This window comes from Fragaria vesca, linkage group LG3 (genome assembly GCF_000184155.1).
Source record: "Fragaria vesca subsp. vesca linkage group LG3, FraVesHawaii_1.0, whole genome shotgun sequence".
Taxonomy (NCBI): Eukaryota; Viridiplantae; Streptophyta; class Magnoliopsida; order Rosales; family Rosaceae; genus Fragaria; species Fragaria vesca.
In genome coordinates, this window is record NC_020493.1 from 10,524,102 (window position 1) to 10,540,358 (window position 16,257).

Here is a 16,257-nt window from a genome sequence, read left to right on the forward strand (position 1 = left end):
TCATGGTCGACACCGGTGCCGCGGTCAATGTTGTCACAACCCGTACCATGGGACTCCTAGACATCCCGCGCTCGATGATCCAAACCACGTCCTTAACAGTCAAGAACTTCACCGGGCAAGTGTCCAGAACCCTAGGCTTGCTATTCCTACGGGTCAAGGTCGGGCCGGCATCACGGGTTTACACCTTTTTCGTCGCCGAATGCGCTTCTTCTTACAGCATGATTCTTGGCCGAGATTGGATTCACAGAAGTTTTTGCGTGCCTTCCTCCATGCACCAAGAACTCATGATTTGGGACGCCGAGAACCGTGAAGCAGTCATCATCAAAGCCGACCCGCGGCCATTCTCTATCTCCGCCAACTTCAACGATGCCCGATATTATATTACAGACTTGGGTCCGTTGGATGTTCAAGGCGTCGATAACAAAGGACGCCCATATGGAATAACGGCCTCCAATCTAACGCGATGGGGACTTACCCAGGCGAAGGACGATTTGCAACGTCCTCACACCATCGCGAGTCCCACACCCCGTTCTGATGAATAGTGCCTTCTCAGAGGAGGCACGCAAGGCTAGCGAGTCCTTGTGCGAAAGACTCCTTTCGTACTGGGCAGAACGTGAAGCCTACGACAAGGTCGCGACTATGGAATATGTAGATGAAGTGGTGGATTATTCCGATACCAAGGAGGAAGTTATTCATTTAGCTCCCGCCGCCTTGGACGACACACCACCTCAAGTCCGCGACCCCATTTCACAAGTTGACGTAGGGACTGCAGAAAAGCTCTTACTTATTTCTATCAGTGCCAAGTTGGCGGAGGACGAAAATGAAACCCTTCTTGCCCTGTTATGCGAGTACAGGGATTGCTTCACCGACAAATACGAAGACATGCCCGGCTTGTCCCCGGACTTGGTCTGCCACCGGTTACCAACTTATCCCGACCGACGTCCAGTACGGCAGGACGGCCGATTCTTGCGAACTGAGACTCAGATCGTAGTCAAGGAAGAGATTGAAAGCATGCACCGATCGAGCATCATTCGCGTGGCAAAGTATAACGAGTGGCTGTCCAATGTTGTCCCCGTCCGCAAGAAAAATGGCAAGATTCGCGTCTGTGTTAATTACCGCGACCTAAACAACGCAACACCGAAGGATATATACCCCATGCCTGTGGCTGACCTACTCATTGATGCCGCCGCGGGGCACGAGGTGTTATCATTTATGGATGGAACGGCCGGATACCATCAGATTCCCGTCGCTGTGGAAGATCGACACAAGACCGCTTTCCGCTGCCCTGGTTTTGCCGGCGCGTTCGAGTACGTTGTCATGCCTTTCGGACTTAAAAACACGGGGGCAACGTACCAACGCGCCATGAACCTCATCTTTCATGACATCTTGGGGAAGTTGATCGAAGTATACATCGACGATGTGGTAGTCAAAACCAAAACACGGGCAACCCACGTTGAAGACCTGCGGCAGGTGTTTACACGGATGCGCCGACATAACCTGAAGATGAATCCCGCCAAGTGTGTTTTTTCGCGGAGGCCGGCGATTTCCTTGGTTTCCTAGTGCATCAAAGAAGCATCGAAATCCCAAAGGACAAGGCACAGGCGGTAATCACCGCTTCACCCCCAAAGACGAAGAAGGAGCTTCAACAGCTGCTTGGGCGAATCAACTTTCTCCGCCGTTTCATATCCAACGCGGCAGGGAAGGTCCAGCCTTTTTCACCCCTCCTCAAGCTCCAGGGGGCAACCAAGTTCGTCTGGGAACCACAACATCAACAGGCCTTCGATCGAATCAAGGACTACCTTACGAACCCACCAGTCCTGATCCCACCTCGCGATGGTACCCCGCTTAAACTTTATATCGCCGCTGCAGACTTGTCCATCGGCGGACTCCTGGCCCAAGACGATGTGAACGGGGTAGAACACGCTGTCTATTACCTTAGCAGGGTGTTAACTGAGTGTGAGGCACGATACTCACCTATGGAGAAGTTGTGTCTTACCCTATATTTTGCAGGGTGCAAGCTGCGCCATTACATGCTTGCCTTTACCACGGTTGTGATCGCTCAATCCGACCTGGTCAAATACATGCTCTCCCGCCCTGTCTTGCGGGGACGCATCGGCAAGTGGATCTTAGCCATGTCCGAATTCTCGTTGCAATATGTTCCGCAAAAGGCAGTAAAAGGACAAGCAATAGCAGACTTTCTCGCTCATCACCCACCCTCAGAGCTCACGGCGTTTCGCGAGTTGGAATTCGCTCCTGTGGCACTCGCTCCATGGACCCTGTACTTTGATGGTTCACGGACTGATACCGCAGCCGGAGCTGGGATAGCCATAGCCAATCCCGCTGGAGATCGCTTCTCCTACTCGTTCCAGCTCGATTTCAAATGTACCAACAACCAGGCTGAGTACGAGGCGCTGATCATCGGACTAGAGATTTTGTTGGATTTAGGAGTCCGCGAGGTTCAGATCTTTGGCGATTCTTTGTTAGTCGTTAACCAGCTGGTGGAAAAGTTCAAATGCTTAAGCTCGTCCATTGAACCATACCTGCGCAAGGCATTTGAGGTATTGGATCGATTCGACGACGTCTACATCGAGCACATACCACGTGAGTTCAACTTCGCCGCCAACGAACTCGCCCAGATAGCATCCGGCCTCAGCCTGCGCGACAGCGTGCGCGAACGTTTGCTCAAAGTCGAACGCCGTACGCTTCCCTCTTTCATCGCTAGGGGGCAATTTCAGGCCGACACCCCTGACGTTGCGACCTTGGACCCTATCGACGAGGATTGGCGGCTACCATTTATCGCCTACCTCCAGAACCCCAACGACGCCGCTCATTCCAGGCAAATACGTTTCCTCGCCTTAAACTTTGTTTTACGCAATGGCGAACTCCGGCAGCGTGGGGAAGACGGAAACGATTTCCGCTGCGTGTATGGGAACGAAGCTAAACGTATCATGCGCGAGGTCCATTGTGGGGTTTACGGCTCGCACCAGGCCGGGCCAAAAATGCGATGGTTGATCCGTCGCCATGGGTACTACTGGCCAACCATTCTGAAAGACTTTATTGCCTTCGCCAGAGGTTGCCAAGACTGCCAGGCTCACGGACCAGTGCAACACATTCCCAACATCCCGTTACAGCCTATCATTAAACCTTGGCCGGGTCGCGGTTGGGCGATAAATTTCGTTGGCATCATTCATCCCCATTCTTCTGAGCAGCATAAGTTCATTATCCACGCCACCGATTTCTTTACCAAATGGGTCGAGGCCGAACCACTCAAGGTTGCCTCCGCCAACTCGGTTCGCAACTTTATTTTCTGTAATATTATCTCCCGCTTTGGTATCCCAGAGTGCATCGTTACGGACATGGGGCAGCTTTCATGGCTGATTCAGTTGTTAAGTACTTAAACGACTACGGAATCAAGCTTCTCCACTCTACGCCATATTATGCACAGTCCAACGGCCAGGCGGAGGCTAGTAATAAGGTCATCCTTGGCATCCTCCGCAAGATGTTGGAGTTGAACCCGCGTGTCTGGCATGAGGAACTCTACCACACCTTGTGGGCTTACCGCACTTCGAAGCGCGGCCCGACGGATACCACCCCGTACGCTCTCATGTACGGTCATGATGCCGTCCTTCCCTTTGAGATCAATATCGCTTCACTCTGCGTTCAAGAACAGCATCAACTACTTGACGAGGATTACGTCCAAGCCATGTGGCAGGAGCTTGAAGATCTTGACGAGCACCGCGTCACCGCTTTCAACAATCTCGTCCTCGAGAAACAACGCATCGCACGTTCGTATGATAAGGTCACGCGCGGACGCAGTTATGCTGAGGGCCAGAAGGTGTGGCGCGCGGTACTCCCACTTGGGGAAAAAACCGATGGTCGGGGCAAGTGGTCTGCTCGATGGGAAGGCCCCTTTATTATTCATTGTATACTTCTCAAGGGGGCATACCACCTGCGCGACTTGGACGGTCCCATTCATCGCAATCCTATTAATGGCCGCTTCCTCAAGCGCCACATTGCAGGAGTTTGGGAACGCGAGGATCCTCCACCTCCCCCAGGCCCCGTCGCCACTGTCAATAGTGCTATGCGCCTTCGCGTTCTCGCTCTGCCGCCTAACACTAGGGGGCAACCCGGGATAGAAGACTGACAGAGTACGTTTAACATACCAGCCTAAAAAGGCCAGTATAAGATTGGGGCCTATTCCAGAGGCCCTAAATAAGGATAACTCTATTTTGCTTCATTTTCTGTAAACGTGCAAAGTCTAAACGCAAAGGCCAGTACAAGATTTGGGCCTATTCCAGAGGCCCTAAAAAGCAATAAATTCATTTATTTTACCTTTTTGGCGTTGTTTCAATACAAGTTTCGAACATCGGCTTTGCGGCCGAAGCAACTACATTGACAGAAAGGGTGAAATTAGACTATGTTTACAAACGGAGGCATAGATCTGCAGATATTGGAAGCCTCAACCCGCATATCTTGTAGGGTTGAAGAAGAGACTGCCGCCACATCCTTCGTTTAAAGTTGGCAAACATCCCGCTTCTTTAGACCAGCACGAGCCTTGACACCGGCCCGGACCTAAGACAAATTGTTGGGAAGCTAGAGGTCCACTGGACCAGGGTCCCTCATGCTACCGGTCATGCCTGGAAGGTGCTTGAAAGGCATTGACCAGAACCTGAAGCGCAAGCGGATGCGGAGCCTCGAAAGCCTCACGTTTGGACAGAACAGCCGGTGCAAGGCAGAAGATACCCAACCATTAGTTTGTCCAAACAAAGGCTTGACCTGAGAGTAGATTTTCAGAATCACTCCCGGCCTGAGAGTAGATTTTCAGAATCAGAAAGAACGAAGAGTGGAAATGTGAGGTGGGGGCTTTGCTTTAAGCAGGGATAAGAGGATGTACAGAAGGGTATAAGAGCCCATGACAAGGGAGCAAAGACTTAACTGGTACTTCGCCCCGGCCAAGCATTTCTTTTTATAGGCGAAAAGGGTGATTTTCCTTTCAACAGATGTCCTCCATGCAGCGATTTGCTCCGAGATATGAGCTTTGGAGATAAGGTCGGACGCGTTGTTCCATAATGACTACCCGCGTTCCAAGCGAGTAGTTGCATTGGAAACCCCCACCAAATCTTGGAAGAAGATTTTTTCCTGGGAAGGCAGTTCTTACACAAGAGTTGACAAGAGCGGGAAAGATTTGATTTAATAATAATATTATAAAGGTTCATACAAAGGGGGCAAAGCGTTGGTCTGGCCTAAACCCGCCTAGAAGCCCTATACAAATCTATGAGAAGGCCTTCTAAGGCCATTTCTTATGAAAAAAGTTGTTGTGTCTTATGTTAAATGTAGAGTTTGCATTTTTTACCTTGGTTAATTTGCTTCAATCTCAAGAACAATTTAATTTTCCAGAAAGTCTACTTTTCTTTGATTTCTCTTATGTTAATGGTAGACGTTTCTAATGAAAATAGTAGATGTGTCTTATGTTAAATGTTGACTTTGCAACTTTCACCTTCCATTATTGATTCAATCTCAAGAACAATTTTGATTTCCAGAAAGTCTACTTTTCTTTGATTTCTCTTATGTTAATGGTAGACATTTTTTATGAAAAAAGTAGTTGTGTCTTATGTTAAATGTAGACTTTGCATCTTTTACCTTGATTTGCTTCAATCTCAAGAACAATTTTGATTTCCAGAAAGTCTACTTTTCTTTGATTTCTCTTATGTTAATGGTAGACATTTTGCATGAAAATTATATTTGTGTCTCATGTTAAATGTAGACTTTGCATCTTTTACCTTGGGTTACTTCAATCTAAAGAACAATTTAGATTTCCAGAAAGTCTACTTTTTTTTATTTCTCTTATGTTAATGGTATACGTTTCTAATGAATATAGTAGACGTGTCTTTTGTTAAATGTAGAATTGAAAATTTTACTTTCGGTTGGTTCAATCTCAATCTCACAATTTTGATTTCTAGAAAGTCTACTTTTCTTTGATTTCGTTTATGTTAATGGTAGAGATTTGTAATAAAAACAGTAGATGTATCTTATGTTAAATGTAGAGTTGCAAATTTTACCTTGAGTTGATTCAATCTCATGAACAATTTTGATTTGTAGAAAGTCTACTTTTCTAATGAAAACAGTAGATGTGTCTTATGTTAAATGTGTCTTTTGACTTGCAACATTTTCTGTGATATTTTTCATGACAGTAGTAGATCTTTCTTATGATAGTTGTAGACAGTCTCAAGAATCATTTTGATTTCTAGAAAGTCTACTTTTGTGTGATTTTGCTCATCTGAATGGTAGATATTTCTAATGAAAACTGTAGATATAGAGAGACTTAACGGAGAGTTAACGGTGTTAGTTTGCTTTAACTTGCTATAGCAAGTCAAAACTTGTTGGGTATCCATACCTTAAGGCACACAAGTGGAACCCTTGATTGATTCATATTGATTCATTTTGTAAACCGAATGATACGGTGCCAAATTTTGGTAGATACTTAGTGGATACAAATTTGCCGCCCACCTTTATTTGCCCATCAAAATATCCATCCTCTCAGTGTATTGACACATGTCCATTTTATTATCAAGAATAAAGTTAGATGGCACAGTGTTGTATGAGAACTTCAATGATTAGGATTGAACTTCAGTGTTGTATGAGAACTTCAGTGTTGTCCAATATAGCTCTTGTTAGGTATCTTGCGCTAGATAGCTTTAGACTTGAATATCAGGACGTATTGTAGTGATGCTGTTCTCTGTTCATGTGTATAGGTAAGTGAAGTTGGAGGAGTGGGAGTTGGGTTGTGATGCTTTGAAAATCGGATAGTGATAACTTATAAGTTCGGAAAATTCTAGTATACCATATGGTATAGCATATCTCACAAAATATGTGGTTATCATTGATTGAAGAAACAACTAAATGACCATGTAATGACTATTTACCCCTTCAAAAACTCTCATGTGCCATACAATTAGACACATTTGCAATAGGTATGTCATATCATATGGTATGATAGACAAACCCCATAAGTTCATCTATTAGTGCTGTGAAACTTTGTACTTTTTTTTCTGTTAGTGTTCGATCTAAACTTTTCAGTTAGTTGTGTACTAGATTACAGTTTTCATGAGATTATGTCATATTAATTCTCACCAATATCTCATTATATAATATATAGAATAACATGAGCATATTAATAAGAACCCAAATTCTCTTACTTTAAAGATATAGAATCAATGTACCTCTACATATACCATATATATGTGTGTGTATACATATAACAATAATCTAGTCATGCATGCAATACTTTGAGCAAACAATGTTTAATCATGTGACATATATAGGATCCAAAATGCATGCTCTTTGATTTATTTTCCAAGGATGAGAATGCGACAGTAATGCATGTCATGACAATTAACAGTTTCATGGTAAATGCATGTAATATAAGGTTCGTAGCGGGAAAGAGTCACGTATATCTACGTTATTGGATCACCATAGTAAAAATATGCATGTGATTATATATTCTCACTTTATGAAGTGGAAGTGCGTCACATTAAAATTTCTACTTAATTTTTTCTTTTTCCTTTTATCTCTATAATTATTCTCTCTAAAATAATGAATTAGGGTTATGGCGACTTTTAAATTTGTTACATAATTAAGGGGGAGCGGATTCTACGCACCATTAATGTCTAAATGCTCAAATCGCCGTATAGGAAGATTAAATGAATACTAGAGACCCTATAAATTCCTACATTTTAATTTTATTTTTGATCCGATCAAATTAAACGCCCATAATAAGAATACATCTTCTTCGACCTAGTGTTCTCACTTCCTTAATTGGAAACACTTGAGATTTTTTTTTTTTTTTTCAATTTTGTTAACGGTATTAATATATATGTATGTAGTGAGACGTAGATGACCGGATCAAAATACTGCATATTAGTTGCTCGATTCACTTGTACCTTCGTGCATTGAAGAATTTTTGTATAAAGTATAAACAATACCACAAAGTTAAAAGTAGATCCACAGATAGATGCCTTGAGCATTGAAAACATATATTTATTTCATGACATTATGATCGAGTATGAATTCAATGACAAAAACGAAGGTTAAAATAAGTGATCTGGCTAGTTCCATGCATACTAGTGGTTAGGTGCCTTGATGAAACCCACATGAGTCGAATTGGCTACTTTGGTCAAGGTCTTCAACTCATAAGCTATCAAACACCTTGATGTATCCCTATTGTAGAAGTACCCCAGACACTTGCAGTCGGAACTGCACTTCTTACCACAATCAACCTCCTTCACAGCTGATCCTCTGTTATACTTGCTCAAGAAATGATCGACCCCTTCAACCTTGTAGTAGTGGAAGCTGTTTGCTTTGCAAGAAGTTAGCTTCTCCGGCGCACATGTCGTGCTCCAACCCGAAAGTCCGTTAGACGTTGGGCAAGCAACACACTGGTTGTCCTCGCAAACGCCCAAGCTCCCGCATTGCTCCGGCAACTGGCACTCGGTTTCGAACCTTGAGTCTCTGTCGAATAGAGTGAAGGTCTGCTCCCATGAATCTACCTGGCCGTAGTAAGTGTAAAGCTTGATGTTTCCATCAATTCCGAGCCTGAGGTATGTCAATGTGCCATTGAACTTGGGTCTAGCAAGATAGAGATTGTTTCCACCTGAGGTCAAGAACGATAAGTCCCAAACACAGCCATCATCCGTAGCGCTGTTCAAAGTCACATTCTCCAACGTTCCCTGCTGAATGTCAGTGAATTGTGAGTAGAGCAGTGACTTTTTGGAGATGCTGCTCTTGTAGTACAAAAACAACCCCTTTGGCTCCAATACCAAACTGTAAGGACCGTCTTTGTTTTCTTTCTCCGACGCCCGGCTGACGAGCTTGCTTACTCCACCGGCGCGTAGAGACTGACCTACCAACAAAGTGTCGGTAGGGGAGTCAAAACTTTGCCACACAAAGTTACCATTTGCGTCACAGAGGACCATGTTGCCTGTGGGAAGCAATGTGAAGCCTACTACACCTTTGTTGCTAGTGTTGGTCTGCCAAGCCACTCGGCCATCGGCTTCGGCCAAGACCAAGTTCCCGTCAGTCCTCAATGAGAAAGTGGCGTTTTCGCCGACGGGGTTTCCACGGTTGGCCTCCCAAACCCAACGCATAAGTGACTCCGAACGCGTCAAACCCATACGAATAGCAAGAGTGAAGGCATTAGGGGTGGTGTTGTAGAAACCAAGCTGGAATGGGGAGGCGAAGACTTGAGGTAGCATACGGTAGTCTCCAAAATACTCGACAACATAAGGCCCGAATTCTCCCTCATTGACAAGCGTGAAAGTTTCGTTTGCAGGAACTTGAGCTTGAGCAATGAAAGCAAAGATGGAGAAAAGAAGTAGGGAAAGCAATGGCTTTGTAAATGTGGAGGAAGACATGTTGGAGCTTGGTTTAAGCTGTAGAATAGTGCTTCGATAATCCTATATTTATACTGATGATATTATAGTCTATGGATCTGATGAAAGCTTCGTGTACATCATTTCTTCTAAACTTGGATATGGGATTTGGATTTGGATATCCTGTGGATTTGGTCTCATAATATGTAATATTAAAGTGAAGTGTTGACATATATGTATAACGACGAATCTAGAGACGCCAGATTTGATCAAATCCGTTCACAGCTGCCCATTTATAGAAAGTCTTTCACTGAACTGATATTATATATATTTCCTTGCAACTTCTTTAAGATTAATGCCGATCTGTATAACGTGTATCGATCGACAGCATCAAACATGCTACTCTTATCCATCCCACTTCGCCTGCCGGGCATCTATAGTAGCTATATGTGTGTACAGATACAATTATCGATCTGGTCATCAAATATTAGGGCAAATTAACTAAAGAACTGGCAGTGAAATGTTGGTTTTGTCTTAAGTATTAAGGGGTATCAGGAATTCGAACCAAATTTAAAACTCGAAAACATATGGAAACCTTTCAAAATTTCTAAACCGTTTTCATCTGTTTGAATTGGATCGACCTAATAATACAAAGATCAATTCCCCCAATATTAATATAACTAGAGAAACATGTTATATCATATAGTACTCTACAACTCCTTGTTTTTTTTCCTTCAGGGTTTTCATGAGTTACTGTTTTTCTTGAGAGTTTTGATGAGAATAATGATGTTACGAACGGAGATGTTGAGTAATTAAGGTCATCTACAAATTACTAAGTTTTTTTTTCTTTTCACAACAACCAAATCCTAAACTGTCGAAGTGAAAAGCTTGGCTAGCAGCCTATGAATTACGTACTGAGTTGCCGTCGGTAGCCTCTTGTCCTTTTAGAACGAATGTTGGCCTAATGGCCTTAGATAAACAATCAATGTAGCTAAGGCTGAGCTGCTAAGCGAATTATATGTTTGTGGAATTTTGGATATTCCCCTGATTATTGAGATTCTTTGATTAACTAACTACAAACTTTGTTATATTGAAAGACTAATTCGCTAAAAGCTTGTAGCGTGAATGCGTGATGTGTGTGCTACAAGGACCAACATATATATGCATATATCACCGATCACCTGATTCACCTCAAACAAGTTTACACAGCTCATCAAACATATCCATTTTCTTTGATACGACATCGATATCCATATTGCTATATACAAAATGACTAAATTTAACTTCTAGTCTAACAATATACATGATTATATGCCTTACTGATGTCGACCTTCCCAAAATGAGGCAGGCAGACCCTTCTCATTTGTGCGTACGTTTGAGGGTTTACAACGTCTGGTTTTGAAGGCCTAACTAATTAACTAGTGTAATCATCACTACTTACATGGTAGAATATTCATTAGTGACAAGTGAGTACGTACCTTTTAGTTTTGATACCAAACCAATTATTAGTGATCGATATCTTCATGCTCAACGATGCAACGAGCTCAGTAATATACGGTATGTTTTATCTTATATAAAGACTTACAAATGATCTGTCCAGACTACGCTACTTGTTTATATTCTGTCGATTTTAGACAATAAAAGGGCAATCAAATGACAAAAACCAACTAATTGAAAAAAAAAAAAAAACAGAAGATAGAACAGTTGGTAAGTATACCACTTCGTGTGATTCAAGGGGCATGATGATATACATGGGCCAATTCTTGATCTCGATCAATTAGTGAGGCCAAATGAGAAATACCATTGAGCACTTCTTTTCGGTCGATCTAGCTGATATAGAAAATGGGGTATAATACTACACATGCATTAACAACCTATTTTGATATATCCACTGATCCTATGTGTTTTTCTTCTCCATTTGTAGCGAATTTCTATTTCAATAGTTAAGTGCACTATAGTATATTCGCTTCAAAATATTTATAGGCCAATTTTTTCCCTTCTTCGATCAAATGTAGGTTTGTAAGTCAGTCGATCTAACCAAGGGGCTTGACCTCCACCTAGATTTCTGTTTTTTTTTGTTTTTAACATATAGTTTACTTACATTACAGATACAAAGAATCAAGATTTTGAAAAACAAATGTTATATCAAAGATAGTAATGTAAATCTAAAATCATGGAATGTTCTTTGAAAGTAGCAATCACGCCAGTAATGCAATTTCACGTAGGGAATAAGCTAGCACATTCATGTCATGATATTTCAAGCTGAACTCATGACAAATGACAAAAGAAGAGAGGTTCAAATCAAGAAGGGAAATGCCAAATACAACAAAAATAATCTGTCACGGATATACTAGCTAGTGATTAGGTGCCTTAATGTAACCCACATGAGTAGAATTGACAACCTTAGTCAAGGTCATCAAGTCATAAGCAATCCAACATCTTGAGGTGTCCTGGTTGTAGAAGTACCCCAAACACTTGCAGTCTGAGCTACACTTTTTGCCACAATCAACCTCCTTTGTAGCAGATCCAGTAGTGTACATACTCGAGAAATGATCGATCTAATATGCCTTTTTTGAATTTTCGTTAACTTCTGTATCCGAGGATAGCAATCACTTGTGTTATCTCAGATTCACAAGATACGAGTTTGTAGAAAGTAAATTGCAGCAAATAAAGAAACAACACAAGGATGTTTTTTACTCACAGAAACCCTGAATGCATGGAGAAAAACTACTTGTCTCTAAGTCTTGAGAGACAAAAATTTCCATTAAATTGAAGTAACATCTTACAAGAATAATAGTTCTAGTGATACACTACCACAGTGCTATCATTCCCAGTCTCAAACTAGTCTAGACTTATTCCCTCTCTTGTTTCTAAGCTCTTACAACATGGAACACTTTTAGAAGCTTTGTTCGTAAATTTAGCTAACCACTAGCAGATTCAACCTTGAACGCTTCTTGGGTTGGTTGCACTACACATCCCTCATGGTATGCAACATGATATGAGTTGATGAAAGAAGTTTTGAGTTCAAGCTCTAAGGTTTACAGTCACGAAGAAGACTTAGAGCAGCATGAACAATGCAAGCTAAAACTAGACTCAACAAAGAAAATGCAATAAGGCAATTTTCAACAACCATTGAGCAAAGCCAAAGCTATAGATATATATAGGCAGTCAAGGCATCAAAGATGATGCAAGCTGACCTCAACATGTTTCAAAAAGGTTTGGACAGAAGTGTTTGGCTACACTACTGAAAGTGATGTATCCAAATGGACAGAAGACACAAGCAATCTCAATAAGACAAAGAAACCTTTCCTAAAACATGAACGATTCAAAACAGGGAGCAAAGAGGTTTCAAACCCTCTTACTCAGTCCATTAGTGGAGCTTGACACAGCCGATAGCGACTGGTCTTTGAATCACACAGGGACTAGCTTTGTATTGGATAATGTATCATAAAATCCAAGCTGAAGCCTTAAGCATCAAACCATTTGGTCACGGGTTGGCATAACAAAAGATCTCAACCCTTAGACTGGTTTGAGCCCCAAGGCATTTCCCACAATCAGTTGTCAATTTGAATTTGAACAACAGCAAAGACCTATTAAACTAAAGCACAGGTTCTTTGAAAAATGCAGACAACAGCTAACACAACATTAGGATAGCAGCAATCGAAGCTGCTAACCTCTGTGAAAAACATATGATATGCATATGCATGATTTACCTGAGACTATAAGGGATGCTAGTGATTTCTGTAACTTGTTCTTGTTCAGATGACAATAACTCCAAGTGTTTTGCATGATAAAGGATTGCCAATTATCTTTATACCTTCGTAATGGAAACTCTTTGCATTACAAGAAGTAAGCTTCTCCGGTGCACAAGTCTCACTCCAACCCAGCAGTCCTTTAGACGACGGGCAACCAACATATTGGTTGTCCTTACAAACGCCTAAGCTACCGCATCTCTCCGGTAACTGGCACTCCGATTCCATGTCTTTATCAAAAAGAGAGAAGATCTGCTCCCATTTATCTACCTGGCCATAGTAAGTGTGAAGCTTGATGTTTCCATCAATTCCAAGCCTAAGGTACGTTAAGGTGCCATTGAATTTAGGGCTACCAACATAGGCATTTCCAGCCGATGACTGTAATGTTAAGTCCCAAACATAACCATTATCAGTAGCGCTATTCAACGTCACATGATCCAACGACGACATTCCCTTCTGAATGGTAATCGATCAGTTGAGAGTAGCGTAATGGCTTTGGGGAATTGCTGCTCTTATAGTACAAGAACAATCCCTTGGGTTAAACCATGCTATAAGGGCCATTTCTGTTTTCTTCCCGCGAGAGCCGGCTAATGAGCTTGTTCACTCTTCCGGCCAGTAGAGACTGTCCTACTAACAGAGTGTCAGTAGGGTAGTCAAAACTTTGCCACACGAATTTACCCTTTGAGTCGTAGAGTACCATGTTGCCATTGGAAAGCAATTTGAAGCCAACAACACCTTTGTTGGCGGTGTTGGTTTGCCAAGCCATTTGGCCATCGGCTTCGGCCAAGACAAGGTTGCCATCTCTCCCCAACGAGAAGGTGGCATTTTCGCCGACAGGGTTTCCCCGGTTGGCCTCCCAAACCCAAGGCATGACTGTATCTGAACTTTGCAAACCCATCCGAAGTGCAAGAGTGAATTCATTTGGGGTGTTGTAGTAGAAGCCAAGTTGGAAAGGGGAGGCGAAGACCTGAAACAACATATGGTAACGTGCCCAGTATTCAACGGTGTTATCCCCATCCTCTCCCTGATTGACAAGCTTGAAAGTTCGATCAGCAGGAACTTGAGCTTGAGCAATGGAAGCAAACAGTGAGAGAAGAAACAAAGAGAGCAATGACATTGTGAAGGTAGGGGAAGACATATTGTAGCTTGGTTTAAGCTTGTATTACACCGATCAGATAGTCCTCTATTTATGTTGATCCGAGATCGAATCTGAAACCTATTTATCATTTTCTTCTTGACATGGATATGGATTGTCCATGGGATGGTCTTTTATAAGTATTTGATATAACAATATTATATGCAACCACTAAAGTAGACGCCATGTTTGATTCAATTCCTTTCAAAGCTGCAGAATTTTACAGATCTGATGAGTTTGTAGTGTACTAATATTATATATCAGCACCTTTTTTTTTTAAAGATGCTACTTTCCCCCTTAAACCATATAGTACCTATGCAGAGTACTTGAATAGTAAATTAGTAATCTTATATTCTTACGTACTAAACCCTCTAGGAATATGTATAAGGAAAAATGTCCATTTAGTACTAATTTAAACCCCTCATTTCCTATTCCAATGATAATCTTTTTCATTAGCCCATTTTAATATAAGGTAACCTTTTTTATATCCAAATGCATAAATCTTTATGCCCAAATGCACAAATCTTTACTAAAGTCTTAACAAACCATATTATTTTAAGACTATTTTACCCTCACCCCTTAAACATGCATAGAGAGAGAAAGTGGAAGAGAGAGAATAATTGGCCGGAACCTCATCGGACTCCAGTCACTGGCCGCCGGACTCCGGTCACCGGATTTCGCCAGTCGCCGGATTCCAGTCACCAGTAACTCGGTTACTGACCCCCAGTAACTCAAATTTTCTCCAGTCGCCGGATTCTGGTCACCGATAACTCTGTTACTGACCCCCAATAATCAGTTACTGACCCCCAATGATCAGTTACTGACCCCTAATAACTTGACCCCCAATAATCAGTTACTAACCCCTAATAACTTAGTTACTGACCCCCAATAATCAGTTGCTGACACCAATAATTGCTTACTGACACCCAATAATCACTTACTGGCCCTTAATAATCAGATTACAAACCTCAAATAACAACTTACTGACCCCAATAATCACTTATCAATCCTCAATAATCAAGTTACAGACCATAATAACCGTTACAAACCACAATAATCAAGTTACAGACCACAAGCCGTTACTTTTAATGATAAAGTTATCATTGTAATAAAATCACACTTTTAAGAAAGACAATTCACACAGATGTTGAAAGTTCCAGTGTTATCTGTATCAACTAGTTTGAAATTCTGAAGCTAAGTCGACAAGGCAGAATGTTCCTGCACATAGAGACCCACAATATTGTGTAAGCATAGTATATACTCATGTATATATGGAGCCAAATTATACATTTACCAACTTAGTAAGTATAAATTCAGCTTACCAAGAATACATCCAGCTCTTGTGTCTCAAATTGGAGTACTTCACATTGCAGTGCATCATTATCCCCAACTCTTTTGCCACCATCTTCTTTCAACAATAATACAAGTTAGACTCTTCGGACCAAAACACAAGTCATGTAAGCTGTTAAAATCTGAGAATGGCATAATCATACCTTCTGAAAGTCAGTCTCCGTAGACTCTAGACCGACTTTTATCTGCTTCTCCTGTCCCTTCTCCTTTTCGAAAACATCGGCTATCTGCTGCAGTTCCACAACTCAATAACAAGTACTTTTGGAGTACTTACATATGTAACTAACACATATACTAAGCATATGATCTCACTTACTGGCGCTACATGGAGTCGTTGAGTGGCTGGAAACTTCACCGCCGGAGTCGATGGCATGGGACGGTGGTGGCGGATCGTTGATCTACAACGAAGCAGATCGAAGCGATCGGCGGTCACTCTCTGATTTGCAGCGACCGCCGAGATGCCGGAGGCGGCTCGACATCATGATCCTCGTCGAGCTCCTCACCGGGGCGTCGTGCTCGTCCTTGAGGCGTCGTCGACGTCGACGTCGACATTGAGGCAGCCATGAGAGAGAGAGAACGTTAAGGCAGCCATGAGAGAGAGAGAGAGAGAGAGAGAGAGAGAGAGAGAGAGAGAGAGAGAGTAGTAGTAGAG

General features: G+C 42.3%; 1 protein-coding gene and 1 pseudogene across 2 annotated transcripts in view; one reads left to right on the forward strand and one right to left on the reverse strand.

Moving 5' to 3' along the window:
* Positions 1–16,257, forward strand: part of LOC101292394 — a 1,325,780-nt pseudogene that overhangs the window by 956,614 nt on the left and 352,909 nt on the right. The window contains exons 160-163 of the transcript XR_184374.1: positions 159–516; positions 611–1,422; positions 1,536–3,214; positions 3,340–4,093. The product of XR_184374.1 is annotated as an uncharacterized LOC101292394 (transcript). The remainder of the gene's footprint in view (positions 1–158; positions 517–610; positions 1,423–1,535; positions 3,215–3,339; positions 4,094–16,257) is intronic.
* Positions 8,022–9,424, reverse strand: LOC101299841 (epidermis-specific secreted glycoprotein EP1-like). Its single transcript, XM_004294072.1, has one exon. It carries the CDS (start codon positions 9,408–9,410, stop codon positions 8,121–8,123), a length of 1,290 nt encoding a protein of 429 aa, XP_004294120.1. The 5' UTR covers positions 9,411–9,424; the 3' UTR covers positions 8,022–8,120.